This window comes from Apodemus sylvaticus, chromosome 8, assembly GCF_947179515.1.
Source record: "Apodemus sylvaticus chromosome 8, mApoSyl1.1, whole genome shotgun sequence".
NCBI lineage: Eukaryota > Metazoa > Chordata > Mammalia > Rodentia > Muridae > Apodemus > Apodemus sylvaticus.
This window is the reverse complement of record NC_067479.1, coordinates 69,936,027-69,956,712: the sequence shown is the minus strand read 5'-3', so window position 1 is coordinate 69,956,712 and position 20,686 is coordinate 69,936,027. Positions and strand designations below refer to the sequence as shown.

The 20,686-nt window shown below is 40.9% G+C and overlaps 1 protein-coding gene across 3 annotated transcripts in view; it reads right to left on the bottom strand.

Moving 5' to 3' along the window:
- Positions 1 to 235: 235 nt before the first annotated feature.
- The window catches only part of Xpo4 (exportin 4), an 89,250-nt gene continuing 68,799 nt past the window's right edge, over positions 236 to 20,686 (bottom strand). For all 3 annotated transcript variants that reach the window (XM_052191340.1, XM_052191341.1, XM_052191342.1), the window contains 10 exons: positions 19,725 to 19,884; positions 18,858 to 19,027; positions 16,564 to 16,738; positions 13,310 to 13,603; positions 12,505 to 12,685; positions 10,640 to 10,758; positions 9,308 to 9,438; positions 8,414 to 8,531; positions 7,077 to 7,169; positions 236 to 5,207 (listed from right to left, as the gene is read on the bottom strand). In XM_052191340.1, the coding sequence (XP_052047300.1) occupies positions 5,010 to 5,207; positions 7,077 to 7,169; positions 8,414 to 8,531; positions 9,308 to 9,438; positions 10,640 to 10,758; positions 12,505 to 12,685; positions 13,310 to 13,603; positions 16,564 to 16,738; positions 18,858 to 19,027; positions 19,725 to 19,884 (1,639 nt within the window). In that variant the 3' untranslated portion in view covers positions 236 to 5,009. The remainder of the gene's footprint in view (positions 5,208 to 7,076; positions 7,170 to 8,413; positions 8,532 to 9,307; positions 9,439 to 10,639; positions 10,759 to 12,504; positions 12,686 to 13,309; positions 13,604 to 16,563; positions 16,739 to 18,857; positions 19,028 to 19,724; positions 19,885 to 20,686) is intronic.

Here is a 20,686-nt window from a genome sequence, read left to right as displayed (position 1 = left end):
TAGTGATTCTCCTCCTGCTGCTGACAGATCTGGATGTAGAACTCTCAGCTCTTTTTCCAGCACCGTGTCTGCCTGTGTGCTGCCATGCTTCCCACCATGGTGATAACTGAACCTGTGAGCCAGCCCCACTTAAATGTTGTCCTTTATAAGAGTTGCTCTGGTTGTGGTGTCTCTTCACAGCAGCAGAACACTAAGACAGTACCCATGAACAAATCACACATGGTCAAGCCAAAAATGTAATAAAAATATTTAGTGAAAACACATATTTTAACGCCGATTGATGGATTAAAAATACAAATAGTTTTATCAAGTTGATATTCAGGTTATAACTGGTTGTACACATAGCCTTGGTTTATTTCCTAAAACCATATTGCAGTTATCTTTTGAAAAATTAAATGCCTTCATTAGTTATATTAATAGAGGTAAATATTTAAACAGTACACACTCCCTGGGTCTCTTAAAAAAAACTAAAAAGTCTTAGTGTAAGTTTAAAATTTTAATATTTATAAATTTAAAAACGTTACACGTGCTGAATGATAGCAGTGCTGGCGCTGTGACCACTGAGCCACAGCTCACGGCACAGAGCTTCTTTCTTTGTACAGAGAATAAGATCACAATACCAGGATTTGCAATTTGTCATAATTTCGTGGTAAAAGATACCACTCAAGGAAACCCGGGCTCAGAGCACACTTGAGGTCAGATTCCCCACCCCACCCCCACCCCTGGTAGGTACATAGTGCAGATAAGGTAAATTTCTTCAGGCCAGGGAAATTAGCCACCAGAACACACCTGACAGCTCCTAACAGTTAAGAGGCCTAAAAATGCAAACAGGACCAGAAATCCAAACCTTCCCAAGACTGGGAAGTTCTGGGAACAGGTGAAGAGCAGGCCACAGTGGGGACAGGGAGCTGACTAGTGTCAGTCACACAACTCCCACTCGACAGGAGGAAATCATCACAACTGAACATCTCAGTCTTTACAGAGACTTCCACATACACAGCTATAGACAGAAACATCACTTCATCCATCTTCAAGACTAGCAAAATGAATGTCCATAATTAATCTTTTAGTTTTACCTTAACCAAATATATTCTTTGGCTATATAGGTCATGGTTTCCCATTATAATCAACCAGGAACACTTCACAATTTTTATGCCTAAGGTAAAATGAAGTTCAGCTTGAGCCATGGCCCTTTAAATCAACTTGAATTCAACAAGATGTCGAAATTGGACATTTTCCTTTCTAATTCTAGAAAGCCAAGTTTTAAAGAAATGCAGTGATTTTAGAAAAAGTCAAGAGAAAATCCACTTACATTTTAAAATAATTTAAAATACTATTACATACCCAAGTCATCTATGTTACTCTGTGGGAGATTTTGTAGAAAATTATAATATTAAAAACCTATCTAGCCGGATATGGTGGCACACGCCTTTAATCCCAGCATTCAGGAGGCAGGTGGACCTCTGAGTTTGAAGTCAAAAGAGTGAGTTCTAGGACAGCCAGGGCTACACAGAAAAACCCTGTCTAGAAAACCAACCAAACCAAGCCTCCCTCATATCTGAATGAGTTCCTTACTCTTTCTTAGAAAGAAAGAGTCCCTCTGTACAACACTGCAGTTCCTTCAGACTTGAAATGCTATGTTTTACTCAGAAAACAATATTGATAATTACTTGCAAGGCAAAGCTAGGAAGGGCCGATGACAATCACCTCTAACAGCAGAGATGGCAAGCAAACATATGTAAAAATATAACAAACAAAAGTATTTTCTGGGTTCAAATCAACACCACTAATCCCCTAGGAAGTTCCAACCTGAAATTATCAAAATGAAGAGCTAGCTTTCCTTCAGTATTTGAGGGATTCATACAAGTATTAACAGAAATAAGAGACAGGTGAGTATTCAGATTTGACTTCAAAGAGTGTTGAGTGGGGAAAATTATAGATTTGTTTACAAGTGAAATTGTGACAAAGAGTAGTATAGTTACCCTCTCATCTGAACATACTCAATGATTATCATTAGATATTTTTCCATACAATAAATTTGAAAAATTTAAGTTAAATTTAGGGTAAGAATTACAAAATGTCATTTCTAGCTAACAAAAGCAATACAGTCACGTTGACATACACAGTCTTCCATCAGAATCAGAAAGAGTCAACCACTATGTTGGAAAAGGACACTGTCTGAGAGCTGAACTATCCAAAGAGCCACGGACACAACACAAGGACAGCAGATGAATTACCCTTTCCAGAGACCCGAAGGAGCAACTGTAGGAGCTGTTACGTTAGCACCAGTGTTAACAACCTCCACGTGACTGTGTAAATTACTTAGTGATTGTGCCCTGAAAAGCGAATGGTCAAGAATCATAAAATGAGATAAACTGAATGGAAGTGTGGAAAAATAAAGGCTAAAAGGTACTGTATGAACAAAAAGCTGAAAAATTAAATACTTGACAGTGTCCCTTTACGTGTATTTTTAAAAGGGCACATATAATTTTTTGTTTTAAAAACACTGTCCAACAACTTAACAGTCTGTTTGAGCATGAAGTCAGTGGCCTCAACACCCACTGGGGCATGAACATCAGGGGGGCAGGGGAGTGGGACACTAATACAGTTCAGAAGTCCATGAAGTGGTAGGAAACAAAGCAAAAAACAAAACTGGGCCAAAAACCAAACTAAACAAATACTCAGTAAAGCAAACAAACACACTAACACCCAGAAAGGTCTAAGTGGGACACTTAACAGGCATTCCCATTATCTAAAATATGGTGGGGTCTTTTTCTCTCATCTTGCCACTAATCATTCTGGAGATCATTTAAGAATTATTTGGTCCTATCCAAAATAAATCTTCCTTCAATTAATAAGGGTGTAACAGAATTGGAGTATATTATCCTAGGATCTCATCAAATTTAATAAATATAGTTCTGTCTGAATACAAGCTATCATACACAGATAGATGCCTTATTACTTACCAAAGCATCCTTTCCTACAAATCTCTGCTTGAACTTGATAACTGCTTTGTCCTGGCCAGTGACCTATTTATTCAGTCGGATCTCAAGGCCTTCTGTCAAAAGGCCCATACCCTTCATACACACACACACACACACACACACACACACACACACAGGTACACAGAAAACACACCTACTGAGGAAACAGAGACAACAAGAACAATACAAAATAGACTGATTGCTGCTGCAGATCAATTAAAGAGAAAAAAAATCTAAAAACAACCTTTCCAAGTATTTAAAATACAAAGCATGTAGAATTATACTTCTTTGCAGTAGAGATATTTTTTCCATACTTACTGTTACTGAATGGTGATCAATTTAGAAGAAAGGACTCTCAACAAGTCATGGCCCTAAGCTTTGCATCCTCACACACCTGCCATCACAGGTACAGGATGGAGTTTAGATGCTCTGCTTCTACAGTTACACAGAATCCCCAGAGCATCAGCTATTAAGATGCACAGACTGTGCAGTTCAGGTAGTACCTGCCAGATGGTTCAGCAGAGGTGTCAGGAACAGCAGAGGAGCCTGCCCTTCCATGGCAGTCTCAGATGCACCTAGGTCAGAGGCCTCTAGTTGCCACTACATTGTCCTGCAGTGGGCAGTGCCAGAGGCCTGCTGTTTATAAATGAGCTTTCATTTTCATAATTAAAGCTGACACAAAAATTAAAAGGAGCACGGGAGCAGTATAAAAATCCTGATTAGAAAAGCCAGAGGATCAAAGAGAATTTTTCCTTTTTTAAAGATAGATCATACATTGTAACCCAGACTAGCCTGGCCTTCACTCTCAGCTTCCTGAATGCCAGGAGTATAGACATGCACCTCCATGACTAGCTAAAGTTACATTTTTTAAGTCTTTGAAATTGAATTAGTGCGGCTCCTGTGACATGAGGATAACGCCCACTTCAGCATAATTATTGCCCCTAATGCCCCAATGTGCAATAGTCTGTGTGAAATTAGTAATTCACACCCATTAAAAAGTTATTGCTTAAGCAAGCCATTCCGAGTAGATGCGGGCTGTGTGGCTGGACAAAACACACTGAGAAAGGCAACCACGCTGGGATGCTCTTCCATCCACTGAGAAACATAAATACATGATCAAAGGGGCAAGAGGTTCATAGCAGCTAATACCCAAAGCCAACTCTTAAGTGTCAAGACTTAATTTCTCTCTAAAACAAATCTGGTTTGTCTTTTCCTCTTAAAATTAAGGCAATGAAATGGCTACAGTTCCTAAAGTTATCTTTATGGAACAAAAATATACACGTATTTTCCTCAAGTTCAGGCATCACAGTCTGATTAGAAACCTGAAATAATTACACAAAACCTGCAACAGTTAGGCTGAAAGGGAAGGGAAGGAAGGAAGTGGAGAGAGGGTGAACTATGAAACCAACAGACACTCGTCCGGATCTTCTTCCTGCGCAATTATAATCACTGAAGGGTGGAAATGTCGGAAAGCACAAAACCTGTCACCAGGTTTCAGCATCTCTTGCATTGATTCAAAACTTTTAGGGTAACGAAGGGGAGGAGCTTATTAAAATGGATACTCTAGAGTCCAACAACCAAATATTCTACTAACACACAGTAGGGACCATGAATCCCCTCCTACAACCAGCTCCTCAAGAGATGAGGATCTATGGACATTTTGAAATCTAATGCCGAGAACAACTTTGGCTAGCCACCTATGCATTGATGAAAAGGGAAAAGGCACTGAATATGAATTTCATGGTGCCCATATCTGTTTGCACATATATGGAATTGCATTTTGAAAAATGTAAATCACCATTCAGAATCTAGAAGACAAGTATATGGCATATCATGGCTACACTTAGTGACAAGCTGATTTCAAGTTGACCTCTCCTGTTTCACCGAACTCCACATCAAAGTCTCAGGCTTTCCAAAATCCAAAATGGCCAAACGAACTGAGGAACAGGACAAGACTCAAGTCAACTTTCAGCAATTCAGTGCACTTTGCAGAAAGGATCTAAGTTAAGCATATAGCTCTGTTGTTTATTTTACACAAAGGAGACCACCAACATTTGCCATGAATTCTTCTAAACTCTTCAGGAAGGCCATCTTCTGTTTCCGGTCCAGCGTAGGAGGAGTGCTGCTTGCTGTGAGCTTGTTGAAGGCATCTGCTAATCTCTGGTAAATGATTGGGTCTTGTTGACTTGATAGTAATGTCTCAACCAGTTCAGAATACTCAGCCTGCAGAAGAAATAAGGTAGCCATAAGAATGTTTTCCTTAGAGATCCTCACAGGGAATGTGGGGTTGGTTCTGAGACAGGGAAGACAAAAACTCTAACAGTTCAATGTTCAGGTCTTATTCTCACCTTATCTATGTGCTAATTAATTTAATATGTATGCTACTATGAAACTGACACTATCAATATTCCCATTTCCGGACGAAGGTTCTGCCAGACTGAGTAATATTGAGCATCACACTGCTACAAAGCAAAGTACAGACATTCTGGCTCCAGACCCACATGGTCTCAGCTTTGCTTTATTGCCTCTTCTGGTTCGTCTGCATTTTGTTCTTAACTTCTGTGCCTGGAATGTTAAGGTGAACATTCTCTAGTGGCTCATGCAAATACACTGTCCTCCCAGTTCTGAGGGCAGCAGGAGCATGGCAAAGGGTTGAGAGCTCTCTCAACGTTGAGGCAGAACACTTTGAAAGTCCCAAGACAGCACTGTAGCAGTGGCTTTGACCTAGGACAGAGAAGCACTATGGAGAAAGCTGATCTGCCATTAATTTTCATGAGCTTCTGAGAATATCACAACATCCAAATGAGGGCATAAGATAGTATATAAAGCAAAGAGAAGTAGGGTACAGCCTTCTAACCTCCCACCCCACTATCTACAACACAGAGCCAGGGTGTGGCTGCCTGAACTGCCTTCTGCAAAGGATAGGCCTGCTCAGTCAGGAGGCCAGGATAATCTCCTGACGGTTAAGAAATAGTACTGCTTCTGAGCAAGGCAGCAGGAATCACATCAGCTATTCTAAAGTGCCCACTCTCTTTAGATTGTGTGTGTGTGTGTGTTGTGTGTGTAAAAACATCTTGCAGAGTTGGTACCCTCCTTCCAGCAATGAACATAGGACTAAGGCACCTAAAGCATCCTCTGAGCCTCCCTCCCGGGCCCTTTGGAGCTTCTTTAAAATGGAAAGTCTACAAAGGCTCTTGACAAGGGAGTCAAAATGTACTGACTTATACACATGGAGAAAGAAGCCCATGATACCTTAGTAACCAAAGGTCAGAAAGACAGAAAAGGCGCACACATCTGAAAGGAAATACTTGTAAGTAGTTGCCACAAGAGAACAGCACAAGAAAGGAAGGCCTAGAACACTTTCAGCCTGGGGTACACATTGCTACAGTAATCCCATAGCAATGATGTTTTAGGACCTTTAAAGTTCAACAAAAAAATAACACATCATTTAGAAGGAAGGGCCTTACAAGTTAGGATCTGAAAATCCTACTTTTTGGAAGGCAAAGCTTCTCTAACTAATCACTTAGCCATACTATGGTATGAAAGGAATGGGAAATTAAGCCATACCCTTCCCCAATTTCCTCTTTTATTACTTGATAGGCAGTTTTTTAGGAGGCTGGTGTTCCTCTGTTACATTAATCCCATAGCAATATTTTAGGATCCTTAAAAAAAAAAAAAAAAAAAAAAAAAAAAAAAAAAAGAAGAACAACAAAATCAAACAAAACAAAAAACCCAACCAACATTATTTTAAATCAAAAATAATACTCTGTTCTTTACATTTACAGGCAAACTCCTGCTCCCAATCTGATTCACCTTGCCACTTTATGAAATCTGAATTTCTCAAAGATAACAATCACTCTCTTGTATACATACACCTGGCTCCTAGCACAATCGATTAAAGCCAAGCTTTTGGATGAGAAAAGCATCAGAGAATGGCTCCTAACAGAGATGGGATCTTTTGATTTGAGAAACAGATGTCTATAAATATAAAACATAACCCTAGAGCACATGAGGGAACTAAGAAGCGCCTTGAGGTCATGGACTTAGGTGTCCCTGGACCCACGAAGAGCTGCTCTGCAAGGGTTGCAATACCTGGTGTAAACACACCAATGTGTAGAACGCTTCGCCTGCTGCAGTAGTCATCTCCGTGTTGTGCTTTTGCAAGACCAGCATATCAAAAACCAGCTGAAAGTACATAATAAGACACATCCATAAACACAGAATAATTATTTAAATCTCTAGTCCCTTTCTGGTCTGAAAAAGGGAATCGTGGTTATAGCTGATTTCTTACATTAACACTTCAATTATTAAACCATTACTTTTAATCCACAGAAAACACACAGATGTTACTTTCTTTGGAATCTAAATTAAAATTATCAAATTCCTCATAATATTTATAGCATCATTCAAGAATACAAAATGGGCTAAGCAGTGGTGGAGCATATCTTTAATCCCAGCACTCAGCAGTCAGAGGCAGGTGGATGTCTGAGTTTAAGGCCAGACCGGTCTATAGAGTGAGTTCCAGGTTAGTGAGGGCTACAGAGAAATCCTGTCTTAAAAAACAAAACAAACGGCCGGGCAGTGGTGGCACACGCCTGTAATCCCGGCACTTGGGAGGCAGAGGCAGGCAGATTTCTGAGTTAGAGGCCAACCTGGTCTACAGAGTGAGTTCCAGGACAGCCAGGGCTACACAGAGAAATCCTGTCTCAAAACAAAACAAAACAAAACAAAACAAAACACCCCCCAAAATCCCAAAACAAACAAACAAAAAACCAAAACAGAAGTGGAAGAGAACATGTTCCTGAAGAATTGGTTGTTACACACCTTTCATCTCAGCGCATAGGAGGCAGAAGGAAGCAAATCTGAGTTAGAGGCCAGCATGGCTTATACAGCAAGCTCAGTAACAGCCAAAGATACAAAGAGAAACCCTGTCTCAAAAGCCAAAAATCAAATCAAACCAACACACAACTACAAAAAACAGTGAATAAAATATTTCCTTTTCCCTAACCGAATGTAAGTACATCTTAATTTGAATTGAGAGTTTCATGGGTCTGGCAAGATAACTCAGGGGTTAAGAGCACTGGCTGCCCTTCCAAAGGACCCTGATTCTATGCCCAGCATCCACATAGTAGTAGTTCCCGACTGTCTATAAATCCGGTTCGTTCCAGGGGATCTGATGCCTTTTTCTGGTTTCCACAGACATTAGACATTCATGTGATACAAAGACATCCATCCAGACAACACCCATACACCTATAAATAAAAAGGCTCCCTCTTCGTAGTTTGAGGACGGCCTTGGTCATTCTGTAACCGAGCCTGGACTTAGCCGCAGCTTCCTGGTTAGCTGGCATGGCAGGCTAGTCCCAGGCGAGGGCTTCACTCAGCTTGGCTAAGTAGATGGTTCTCCAACTTATGCACCAAACATCTTACCTTAAGGAAGTGTCGTGTTGCTAGAAAAAGTGGTGAATCCGATTCCTGTGCTTTAGCACACTGTTCAGCTAAGGGCGTCAAGGCCTCGAGACAGAGCTGGCATACTTCTGAACTCATTCTGAACACAACGGTCAAAGAGCAAACTCTATCACATATACCTCACTTTATGGAAGATCAAAAAAAAAAAAGACAGCTATATTATACATAGGACTTTTTGTAGGAAAGAATACAGATGGTGGGGGTAGGCCAGATTGCAGGGTCTTGACTGAGTTAGAAAAGAAGTATTTCCATACCAGATGGCCTCTGAGAGGTTCCTTGTCCAGTAATGTCTAGCTTGTATAATGATGACATTATGTCAGCAAACTAAGAATAGAGAACCAACTGCAATACATCACATGACCTAATGAAGGAATGACCCAAGGACCAGGTGCTAGATGTATGAAAAGAAAAAAAGATCACAGAAATTCACAAAAGAAACAGAATTAGAGCCAGGCATGGTGGTGCAAACCTTTGATCACAGCACTGGGTAGGCTGAAGCAGGTGGATATCTGAGCCTAGGACCAGCCTGGTCTACAGAGTGCATCCAGGACAACCAAGCTACACAGAAAAACCCTGACGAAGAGGAGAGGGAGAGGGAGAGGGAGAGGGAGAGGGAGAGGGAGAGGGAGAGGGAGAGGGAGAGGGAGAGGAGAAGGGGAGAGGGAGAGGAGAAGGGGAGAGGAAGAGGAGAAGGGGAGAGGGAGAGGAGAAGGGGAGAGGGAGAGGGAGAGAAGAGAAAAGAAGAGAAAAGAAAAGAAGAGAATTGAATTAAAGCAGTTACAAATTGAGCTATAAAAGAAAAACAATCATTTTAAAAACTCCCTCCCCTAATGACAATGTTCATTTAAAGGATACGATGTCATTCCTAGTTCTAGGGAATACATCAGACTCTTAAACAGGTCCTCTGGAAGCTGGGGTATCTTTTCAGGAAAAATCTCACAAATAAATGTGATCAATTTGTAATATTGATTACAAAGGGTTGGAAACTGAAAAAGAAATATTAAATATTTTTGTTTAATACTGTCTAATAAAACAAAAAACTAACAAGCTCATAACCAGTATAACAATTTTCAAGATGTATACAAAATATAGATAACATTAAGACCTGCAGAAATGCAAAATACGTAACAATAAAAGAAATCTTTTGGTAGCTGCTACTGAAAAAAAATACATAGTAGAAAGAATTCTCTTCCTAGAGGCTAATGGGAGATACAGAAAATTCCTGATATTCTATGTTGACCCTGAACAAATAAACAAAGCAGTCAAACAACTAAATGATCCAGGAACAAAGGCTCTAGTTAATGCGTATTCCCATTTAAATGTGTTAGAAACATGTCAAACTGATACACAGCAGCCAGAGAGTGGAGTAGTCAGTCCTTTCCCATCTTTCTGCGTGGCCGACCCTGAAGAACTGAAGGAAAGCAGGTAGTCTAGTCTAACCAGAGAAGATGGACACCAAGTGTGCACAATGGCTGATGTAGGGTGGAGAAATACTAAAAGCAAGCCAGTGTACAAAGCTGAGGCTCCCCTCAGAGTAGTTACAAAAACTCTTGGTTCATGGGTTGGCAGGCATTGCCCAACAGACATTCCTCAGGGAGGGAAGTACACAGGAGAGCCTAAAGTTACCCGGAAGTCTTGTCTCCATCTCCCGCCCACCACCTGCCCCACCCACCTTATCAGATCCAGTTAGTGCACAGGAGCATGGGAGACATTCCTAGACACACACACCCTTCTCCTTCTTCTCTATGTATCCTTCTTGCCTTATCCTTCTGTGATAACACACATACCTCCCCACCCCCCCCAGAGTGCTTCTGGAATGATTAACAGGTACCCTCGGTGCCACCTACCTTAATATTAACTGATAGAACCAAGGCACAATACAGCCATAATGTGAAAAAAAAAAAAAGATTTAAGTTTACCTTGGTTTCTAATATCACATTTCTGCATGGAAGGGCTTGGAAAATAGCCACCATCGCTGGCTCCTTTGGCCAAGAATGAAGTTTACAAACAATGACAAATTTAAAGAGAATCAAAACTGCCAGAACTGTTTTCCTGTGGTAGTCCCTGATAAAATGAATCACTAACTATCTGCACACACAGGACTAGGGCTCGTGTACTAAGAATAAACTGTAGTAGAAATATAGAACAGAAATATTAATACTCTTATGTTCATATTATTTTAATTACCTTCAAAAGATCTTGTGACATTAAGGGCAGAATTAGGTTTACTCCATATAAAACGACATCAGCTGCTGACACAGATCTGCCCGCTGCTTGTCCTGGCTCATGTCCTCTAAACACTTCATCTATCAAAATAAAAAGCATACTTGTACTGTCATAACTTAAATCTCCAAAGCGAATATACCCTTATGAAAACATGAAAAGAGTCAAGCTTAAAGACACAAGAAATCCATTAATGGATATCAGAGAAACCTGATAAGCCCAGCCCACGCCATCCTTTTGTATTATAGTTGGAGGATCTGAGTACCCAATACAGTAACAGTGTATAAACGTAAGGGCAAAAGACATTCTTGAAATCAAAGTTAACATTAATGCCTTACTTTAGTACCTCCAGATAACTAACAGGGTAGACAGTGAACAAGAAAAATGGATCAACAAAATCAACAGAGCAGAACAACTTCAAGAACTGGACAAGCGACTAACGCAGGCTGCTATGGTCCCAGCTTAGAGAACCTCAACAGAAGGAAAAAAATCTCCCACCATGAATGCACAATAAGAGGCAACACTAGATACAAGGTTTTCTCTTATAAAACAACCCACTTCTATCAGGTTTGAAGATAAAGTTAGCAGATTGGAAAGCTAACTAGTGAGGGGAGACTGTGAGAACCTTGCACTGAAGGCAAGGGTAAGCATTTAACGGCACTGGAGATAGACAGCCCCTCAGCCTCTTGTGTTTGTAGAGCAGCTGCACTTCTTCCTGCCTGTTACTCTGAGAACAAACTTGTAGAACAAGCAAGTTTGGCAGTAGCGTATGAAGGAAGCAAAGATAAGCTGTGCTAATGAGTTTTACTGATTGACCAAGCTCTTGTCTGTAAGTACTCTATTTTTATTTCATTTGCATTCATGCTTTGCCTACATGTCTATGTGAAGGTGTCAGATCCCCTGAAATTGGAGTAACAGGGAGTTATAAGCTACCATGTGGATGCTGGAAATTGAACCCAGATCCTCGGGAAGAGCAGCCAGTGTTCTTAATGGCTCAGTCATCTCTCCAACCCTGTGGGACTCTAATGGCCCAGTGTTATGGAGGAAAGATCTAAGGAGCTCCAACCCCAGATGCCTCAAACAGGAATTGACTATCAAGTCTAAAATCCAGTACTTCCCAATCCAATGGATTTTCCATGCTATATCCATAAAATGCTGAGTTTGATGGGCAATCATCTCAAAAGACATAGGAAAGCCAATGAAAAACCCCTCTAAAGCAGTGAATCTCAATGCTTTGAATATTTGATATAGTTCTTCATGTTGTGGTTAACTCCAACCAAAGAATTATTTCATTTGTCTATCATAACTGCAATTCTGATATGCAGGATATCTGCTAAGAGGACTCAATGTACAGACTGAGAGCAGCTGCCCTAGAGCCCAGGTCACAGACACAGAGATCTGAAGTGAGCTCTAATGTACCAGCTATGAGCACGTGGGTGAGTGCACCACAACCTGTGATGCTCCCTCATCAGCAAAGTGAGCACGGCAATGGCGCCTGCGGGAACAGCAGCGGCTGGCTTTTATCAAGAACTGCATAGCTGAGGAGAAAAGGGAGGCAGAAGCCATTTTTTCTTTTAGATTAAAAAACATGTGTGATAGTTGTAGAATAAATTGACTTTTATACTGAAAAAGAAAATGGAGCAAATAAAAGTTGATATTCACATTTCTAAAGAAGATAAAGATCTTCATCTTTACCTTCACTTCAACTAAAGAAATTTACTACCATTTGTTTGGAAAAGTGAGCTTACTCAAGGGATTTTACTGGAAGAAAATAACTGCTTTACAAAAACAGTAATAACAAATATAAAGGGCACTGTAAGAGACTTTACCTGTGTCACTAAAATCTATGAACTCCTTTGAGAGAAGGTTTGTGAGCAGCTCCATGATGAGCAGCAGGTCCTGGTACTGCTCCTCCTCCGCTGTCACGTCTATCCTTTGCCGCCCTAAGTTATTCTTAGAATACACTTGTAACAAAGTAAGGCAGGCTTCATATAAATGCATAGCTTTGGACTGTAAGAAAATATGAGGAGTGGTATTACTTGGTAGGATCTAGTAGATGAGTCAAAGCGTAAATCGACTAAATTACAATAATAGCTCTACTACTAACAATATTAGTAAATCCTTATCTCAGAAAATAAGGTAAACACCCACCTTTGACTTCTAGCAGGCATGTGTGCATGCACATGTGCAGACATGCGATCTCTCTCTCTCTCTCTCTCTCACACACACACACACACACACACACTAACAATCAACAATAATAACAGGAGCTGAACGTGGTGGCACATGCCTTTAATCTCAGCTCCTGGAAGGGAGAGGCAGATGGAGTTTTGTGAGTTTGAGGACAACTTTGTCTACACAGGGAGACCGTCTCACAAAACCAAACCAAACCAAACACCCCTCCAACAAAAAGAAAACAATTAAAAATCAATAATAAAGGTAAACTTATAAAACAGCTATATTTAATATATTTAATACATTAGTCCTCCTATAACATTAACATTTTGGAGTAAGAATTATATTCATTCAGACTGACTCCCTATCTTGGAGAAATACAACTATGCATTAAATGTGAAGCAAAGAACAGAGTATCACTGATTCAGAGACTTGTAATGCTGAAGGAATAAAACTTACCTCTCCAAGGTAGCATATTTGTTTGTGTGCAACTTCAACAAAAACTTCTATAATGAGATTGACAGTTTCTGGAGTATTTTTGTAAACTTCCATTAAACCAATGCAATTATTAAGGAAGTCCATTAAAAAATTAAAAAGGATGGCTACATTGTCAATCTGGGTGGCCTCAGCAATGCCACACAGGGCCTCCAAGGTGGCAGTGATCTCCTGCTTGACTTCCTCCTGCTGACACATCTGCTGAAAGTTCTCCTGGTTTATCACTCTCAGAAATCTCTGCTGAAGAGGCTGAAGAACCTGCGGAAGGGCATCACAGCATAAACTTCCTGAGATGTAGAATGAACTCCTCAGCATGGATGAGGATGTTTCCCAAATATTCTCACTGGTGCAGAAGGAGCACACAAAACAAGGACTGCTGAACCACTAAGCTCCTACCCTGTAAGTCTCTGAAACAGGGTCATGCTAGATACAACAGGCTAGTCTCAATTTCACAGGAATCCTATCTCTGATTCCTAGCTGCTGGAATTCAGACTGAGGATCATCATAGTTTGTGCTATATAGCAAGAAATGACATCTAAGTCAGAGAATAAAGTTCCATTGGTCCCATTCAGTTATTTTTTTTTGGGGGGGGGGGATTTTATTCTCTCACAATTCTTTTTAGCATTGCACATGTGTTGGCATTAGGTATCCACTTTATTGAGGTAAGGTAGTTGCTGAATCTAAAGCTTGCTAATTTGGCCAGAATAGGTACCAGTTTGCCCTAGAGATGCTCTGTCTCTGTCTTACAAGTTAGGGTAACTTAAGGGGGATTTTAAGTGAACCCCCATGCATGCCCAGCTTTTTACGCAATGTTCAAAGTCTGAACCTTCGTCCAGCCCCCTATTTGTTTTTTAATAGTTTCACTATGCATCCCTGTCTAGCTTCAAACTGGTATTTGAATTCTCTTGCCTCTGCTTCATAGAGGGGTGGTTGTATGTGTGATTGTGCGCGCGAGCGTACAGGGTCTCTAGTCACCATTCATTTTTTGAATTCTGCTGCTTCTCCACATTTTCCCAGGTGATTGGCCAAATAAGTATAAAATGGAAAAAAAAATCAGAACTACTCAATAGGGAATCAACAAAGTTTTTCTCCATCAAGAGTCAGAGAGTAAGTACTGTATTCTGTGCAATTCAGCAGCGCTATATGAACATAGAGTGATAACTCAGTGAAGGCTTATCTATAGACACAGCAACCATGTTGGGTCTGAGAGCCAGTTTGCCAATTTCTATTGTAATACAGTCAAATTATAAAGCCCTTGTCTGCGCCCCCCCCCCCCTACAATTCTTGGCATAGAATACAACTTCAGATAATCAGTCCTGCTTTGGGTATTAAAAGTATTTATAGGGCTGAAGAAATGTCTTAGATGGTAATGTACTTGCTACACATGGTAGTTTGAGTAAGAATGGACCCCATAGCTGGGTGGTGGTGGCGCACACCTGTAATTCCAGCACTCTGGGAGGCAGAGGCAGGTGGATTTCTGAGTTCGAGGACAGCCTGGTCTACAGAGTGAGCTCCAGGACAGCCAGGACTATACAGAGAAACCCTGTCTTGAATGAAAAACAAACAAACAAATACTTGGTTCCTAGTTGGTAGAACTTTTTGGTAAGGATTAGAAGGCGTAGCCTTCTTGTTGGAAGAGGTAAGCCATCTTTCCTAGTTAGCTTCTCTCTGCCTCATGGTTGTTGTCTCAACATGTAAGCTATTGCTCCAGTGCCATATTTGCCTGTCTACTGCCATGTTCTCTGCCATGGTGGTTATAGAGCCATTCTCTGAAACTGTAAGCAAGCCCATAATCAAATGTTTTATTTTATAAGTTACCTTGGTCATAGTGTGTTTTCATAGCAATAGAACAGAACACCAACCAAGTCACTACATAAAGTGTTCAACCTGAGTTCAAACCCCAGCACTCACGAATAAACTGAGTGCCTCTAATTGCAGTGCTGGGAAACAGAGACAAGCTGAGCCCTGGGGTTTGTAGGCCAGACACAGTAAGAGACCTTATGTCAGAGACTAAGGATGAGAGCAACTGCCCCAAAGTTCCACGGTCAGTTTCTGTGTGTTCACATCTCTATGTGGGAGGTATGTTCACATGCACGCAGGTGCTCACACAACCAGAGCTATCAGCTCCTGTACCTGGACTTACAGGGAGCTGAGAGCCGCCCAAAGTGGATTCTAGGAGACAAACTTGTATACTCAAGAAGAGTAGCTTGTGTTCTTAACCACGGAATCATTTCTCTGGACTCCAGCACCAAAGGGAGGATTTAAAAAGTCATCCTGTTTTAGCTTAGCCATAAAAACATAATGACTGTCTGCCCTTGAACCCTTAACTTTGCAGGTATTAACACTCTAGACACAAGGACACGAGGCCAGACCTCTACATATACCCTTGATCCAAGAAATAAACTATTCTAGAAGGTGCCCACACTATGGCTGAATTAGAAGCTCAGAAAGTGACCTCATTTAAACAAAGTTGTTTGAGATTAAGTTAGAATTTGGTCATAATGGAATGTGTTCTACTCCAATACAGTCAGTATCCTATACATGGAGGAAATTTGCATGCAGAGTCCACAGAGAACCTGTAAACAACAGATGTGCCGAAGGCTGTCACTAACTACCAAAAGCCACAGCCTTGGCTTTGCAGACCTTAAGAAGAATTCTGAGTGTGTTCTTTGTGTCTTCTCTGGACGCACAGGCAGCCTCCTAAATGCAAGATAGCAAGAATCTGTTGCTAAGGCCACAATGGTAAGAGAAGTGCCAAGAAACAAAATGCACTGTGGTTTTCAAATCCTTTTCAAGACAAAGCAGGTCTGTGGCTCTTCTTGTCACAGTTTCTTTCACTTTTGGGGAGAGGCTGACTAACCCAAGGCCTTGGCACGCTAAAGCAAGTGCTCTAGCTCCTTGACACCCACCATGCTTTTTGTATTTCATAACGACACACCAATTTATGCTCTCATCTGGCTTGGAAAAATGTACCTGAAGCATAATAAATAATAATAGTAATAATAATAATAACAACAACAACAACAACAACCATTAATAATAGTCAATGTGTCAGACAAGTAGGGCTGGATAACCCTTGAGACAGTATTTATCAAATAAGCTTCCAATGGTTGATGAGCAGGAAAAATGTAAGGGAAGTTAATGCTGAAAGTTTGTCTCCAGACTCTTTTCTAATATCTGTAAGGTGAAAGAAGAACTAAAAGAGAAGCAACTTTTACCTCAGTCCAATACTGCTGCTTGGTTTCTGTGTCCATATGTGCAAACCCTCCCAAGACCAGAGCCTTCATCAGTGTCCTCTGCACCGGGCTAGAGAGGAAGTTAAGAGGTGGGCTTCGGCTTGCAAACTGCTTCGCGAGGTTCCACCAGTTTTCACACTGAATTACTAAGTTTGCCCTTCGGGTAGAAATAATAAAACAGAAGTTATGTTCACTACATATATATCTACAAAGAAAAGAAAAATTGGACAGGGCCAGAGAGGTGGCTCAATGGTTAGAGGTGACTACTGCCAAGGACTGGGTTCAGTTCCTAGCACCCACATGGCAGCTCACAACGACCTGTAACTCCAGTTTCTGGGGATCGATTTTCTCTCCAGGCATTTGCAGACACATGGTGCAAGTGAACTCATGCAGGCAAGTCACACAATAAAAGGAATGGAGGGTTGAGGAGTACATGGCATCTAATTTTAAAACCTGCTGAGGCAACAAGGCCTTGCTATGTTACTCAGATTGACCACATTCTTGTAATCTTCCTTTCTCAGCCTCCTTAGTACTGAGCATATGGGTATGACTGGATATAACTCTTAAATCTGCTTGTGTGTGGATATCTGAGTCTGTGTGCAGCACATGCATAGGTGTCTCTAGCAGACAGAAGACAACACCAGATCCTCTTGAACTGGAGTTCCAGGCAGCTGTGAGCCACTCGGTGTGGGTTCTGGGGAACACACGTTGGTCCTCTTAACTGCTGAGCTGTCTCTTCTCCCCCTCTGCATGCAAATTTCAAAGAATAGAATCATAAGCTCAATATGGACTCTTGAGTTACAATGGTCTTTATTTAAACCCAGTAATTGCTCAAGAACATAACATTTTTTACTTAATTTCTTTTCATCATCAATTTTCTGATGTAAAACGAGAATGGCTGTATAGTCATTTCCTTGTGGAAGGTGGGAAAGGATCAGGGAACTCCTAAGACTAAGGAAGCCCATCTCCCAGATTCTATCAGTGATGGTCAATTGCTAAGGAGACTCACTGGTGCTATGGTTTCCCTGAACTCATGCAAGGCGCTCCAGTGATGAGCATTTATTAGAAGCCATCCAATGGGGGAATGGGGGGGGGGGGTTACTTCTGGTGATGCAGCTTCCCTGTAAGTAACCCTTCACCACACTCTAATAAATTCACTGCTTCAGCCAACTGGGCTTGTCCCTTGGTCTGTTGCTATCCTCTCTATCTGGGATAGGTAGAATCAAATTCCCTAGGGAAAACATGGGACAGGGACAAGGAGATAGAACAGCCCTGAATCTCATGCTCAAGTGAGATCTTTACAAGCAATACTCAGAACAGCAGTCACAACCAATAGCATAAACAATGATAAAATTCCTATGCAATAAAAAAATTAAAATACATCTACAATTTGCTATAGAAAGCATTAAAAGTTTTACTTTGCAACATCAGTTTAAACATCAGTTGTTCTCACCAATAAATGGGAATCACTGAGCCAGGCAGGGTGACACATGCCTTTAATGCCAGGACTTGGGAGGCAGAGGTAGGCTATCTATCTATGAGTTGAAGCCACAGAGGTCTACAGAGTAAGCTCCAGGACTGCCAAGGGGCTGAGGGGGCAGAAAGGTGTGTGTGTGAGGCACACTGAAACATATCAAAGGAGAATATTACACATGAAAGTGGGTTTTTAAAAGATTATTATTTTGTGTGTATGAATATGTTTTGCCTGCATGTATGTCTATGTATGTCTCACACTGTGTGTGTCCAGTGGCCACAGATGACCAAGATGGCATCCAATCTTTTAGAACCAGAGTCACCTACACTTGTAAGCTACAAGTTGTGTGCTGGGGATCAAGTCAGGGTCCTCAAAAGGGCAGCCAGTGTTCTTTTGGTTGTTTTGTTTGTTTGTCAAGACAGGGCTTCTGTGTAGCCCTGGCTGTCCTAGAACTCAGTTTGTAGACCAGGCTGGCCTTGAACCCACGGAAATCTGCCTGCCTCTGCCTTCCGGAGTGCTGGGATTAAAAGTGTGCAATATCACCAACCTGCTTAGCCAGTATATGTAAGTTTTGAGGCATCTTTCCAGCTCCTGAAAGTTTTCAAAACAGGATTTCTGATGCCAACAGCCAGTGCAAGTATCCACTAATAAAGCAGAAAGCTGCCATTCGCATTCATAACAACACTAAGAAGAGGTTTTAAAATACCACTCTGAAAATAGAGACCTTAAATGGGCTGAGATATTGTAACCATTTGCCAGTATAAAGAGAAAACCGAGGTCCTTGCTTCTTCTCACTCCTTACCTTTCTCTTCTTTCTACCAAAGTGACAAGGAGCTGAACAGTATCATTCGCAAGGTCCTGCTCACTGCTCCACACTGACAGATTGCTGATGACCTTTTGTAAGAGGTAGCCGATAATCCACTGGGAACCCTCTGTATCCGCTCCAAATGCTGTGCTCAATGGCAAACTTATCTTAAGAGAAAAGGTAAGAATTTCTAAAATCAGAAAGATCAGCTAAAAAAATAACCCACAGAAAATCAACAAAAAAATTAGCATCGAAGCCTGAAGCGGTTCTCACTTCACATTAGTTTTATCATTTTTCATCTGTTGAAAAGATAATCCTTAATCCACCCATGTTTTCAACTCATTTTTTTCTGTCAGTTTTAGTCTCAGTAATTATTAAGAAACTGAAGTGACATATATGAAATAAATAGATGTGCATATCCAAAGACAATATAAAAACATATTATTCTAATGGTAAAGTATCTTAATATTGGCTAAAATCTATAGAAACAAATGCCATACTCTAAAAAAGTAAAGCAATAGCATTTGAGTCCCTTATATTTTTTTCTGTAAAAATCCTTTTCATTTCTTTATATCAGAGATGTCTCTCTCAAACAGGTTCTGTCGTCTTCATCTCCTCCTCCTCCTGTTCCTGTTCCTCCTCTTCTTTCTCTATTTTTCTTTTAAGACAGTTTCTCTGTGTGGCTATGGCTGTCCTGGAACTCAAAGATCTATTTAACTCTGCCTCCCAAGGGCTGGGACTAAAGGCATGTCACCAAACCCAGCTAACAGGTTTGTTTTCATATGTGAGACAGACAGACAAAATTATCCTACCTCAAAACTGCCATCATCATAAACCCAAGACTTACTGGTTTGATGTCCTCACCTGATCATACAGTTTTTCGTCTACCAGGAGGTAAGTCTTGGCCCAGCGTTTTAGAAACCAAACAATATCTTTGCCCATTTGAGGGCTGAGTAGGTGAGTGAGATCTGCTCTTATTGCTCGAGATTCAACTTCTGAGACTCTTAACACAGCAGACAACAGCCTGTGGGGAGAAAACACAAGTTGCTAACCCTATTTTTTTCCCCTATAAAAACCATTTTTGTTTCTTTCTCCTAGGCTATGTGTGAAAATTTCATCAATAGGGTTGTAGATAAAGTCCCCACATCATTTCTGATCTTCTAGAGTCAAGACAAAGGAGGGCTGAGAAGCATCCCTCTGCTCAGGGTGAAACTGCAGGTGTAACTCTCTCAGCATCACTGTCTAAAGCGTAGTTCCCAATTCAAAAATGAAGGAACACAAAAAATTAAATGTTCAGAGTATAAGCCAAATTATTCATCATTCCTCCAGTAGACAGTTTATATTTTTGTGTCACAAAAGACAAGTCCTGTTATGCTTTAAGATCGGAGAATTGACTTATTAGAATGTTGTAAGTACTCAACCTTGTCTCCAAGTCCCATAGTCCTGCAAATTGTCTCATAATCTTGATTCTTAATGACATCTTAAAAACCTTCCTAGAATGATTACCTACCTAAGTAGGTAATAACATACTGCCTATTCCCATGTTACAGGAATAGGAAAGGGACATACCAGAAATTTTATACTTTTAACTTGACTTTAGCAAAAAACAAGGAAACACAGGCTGTAAGAGTATTGGTGCCCAGACTAAGACTACAATTACTATGGTCTGGCGTCTGCTCTATACCTTCCTGAAGGCTGAAATTCCTGTGTAATCAAACTAGATGGACATGCACCTTCTTCACTGACCTGACTTCTCACCAAGAAGGACTTGGTGCTGCTGACCACCCTGACCCCTTGAAGGAGCGCCCTCCACAGTTGCCTTGGTC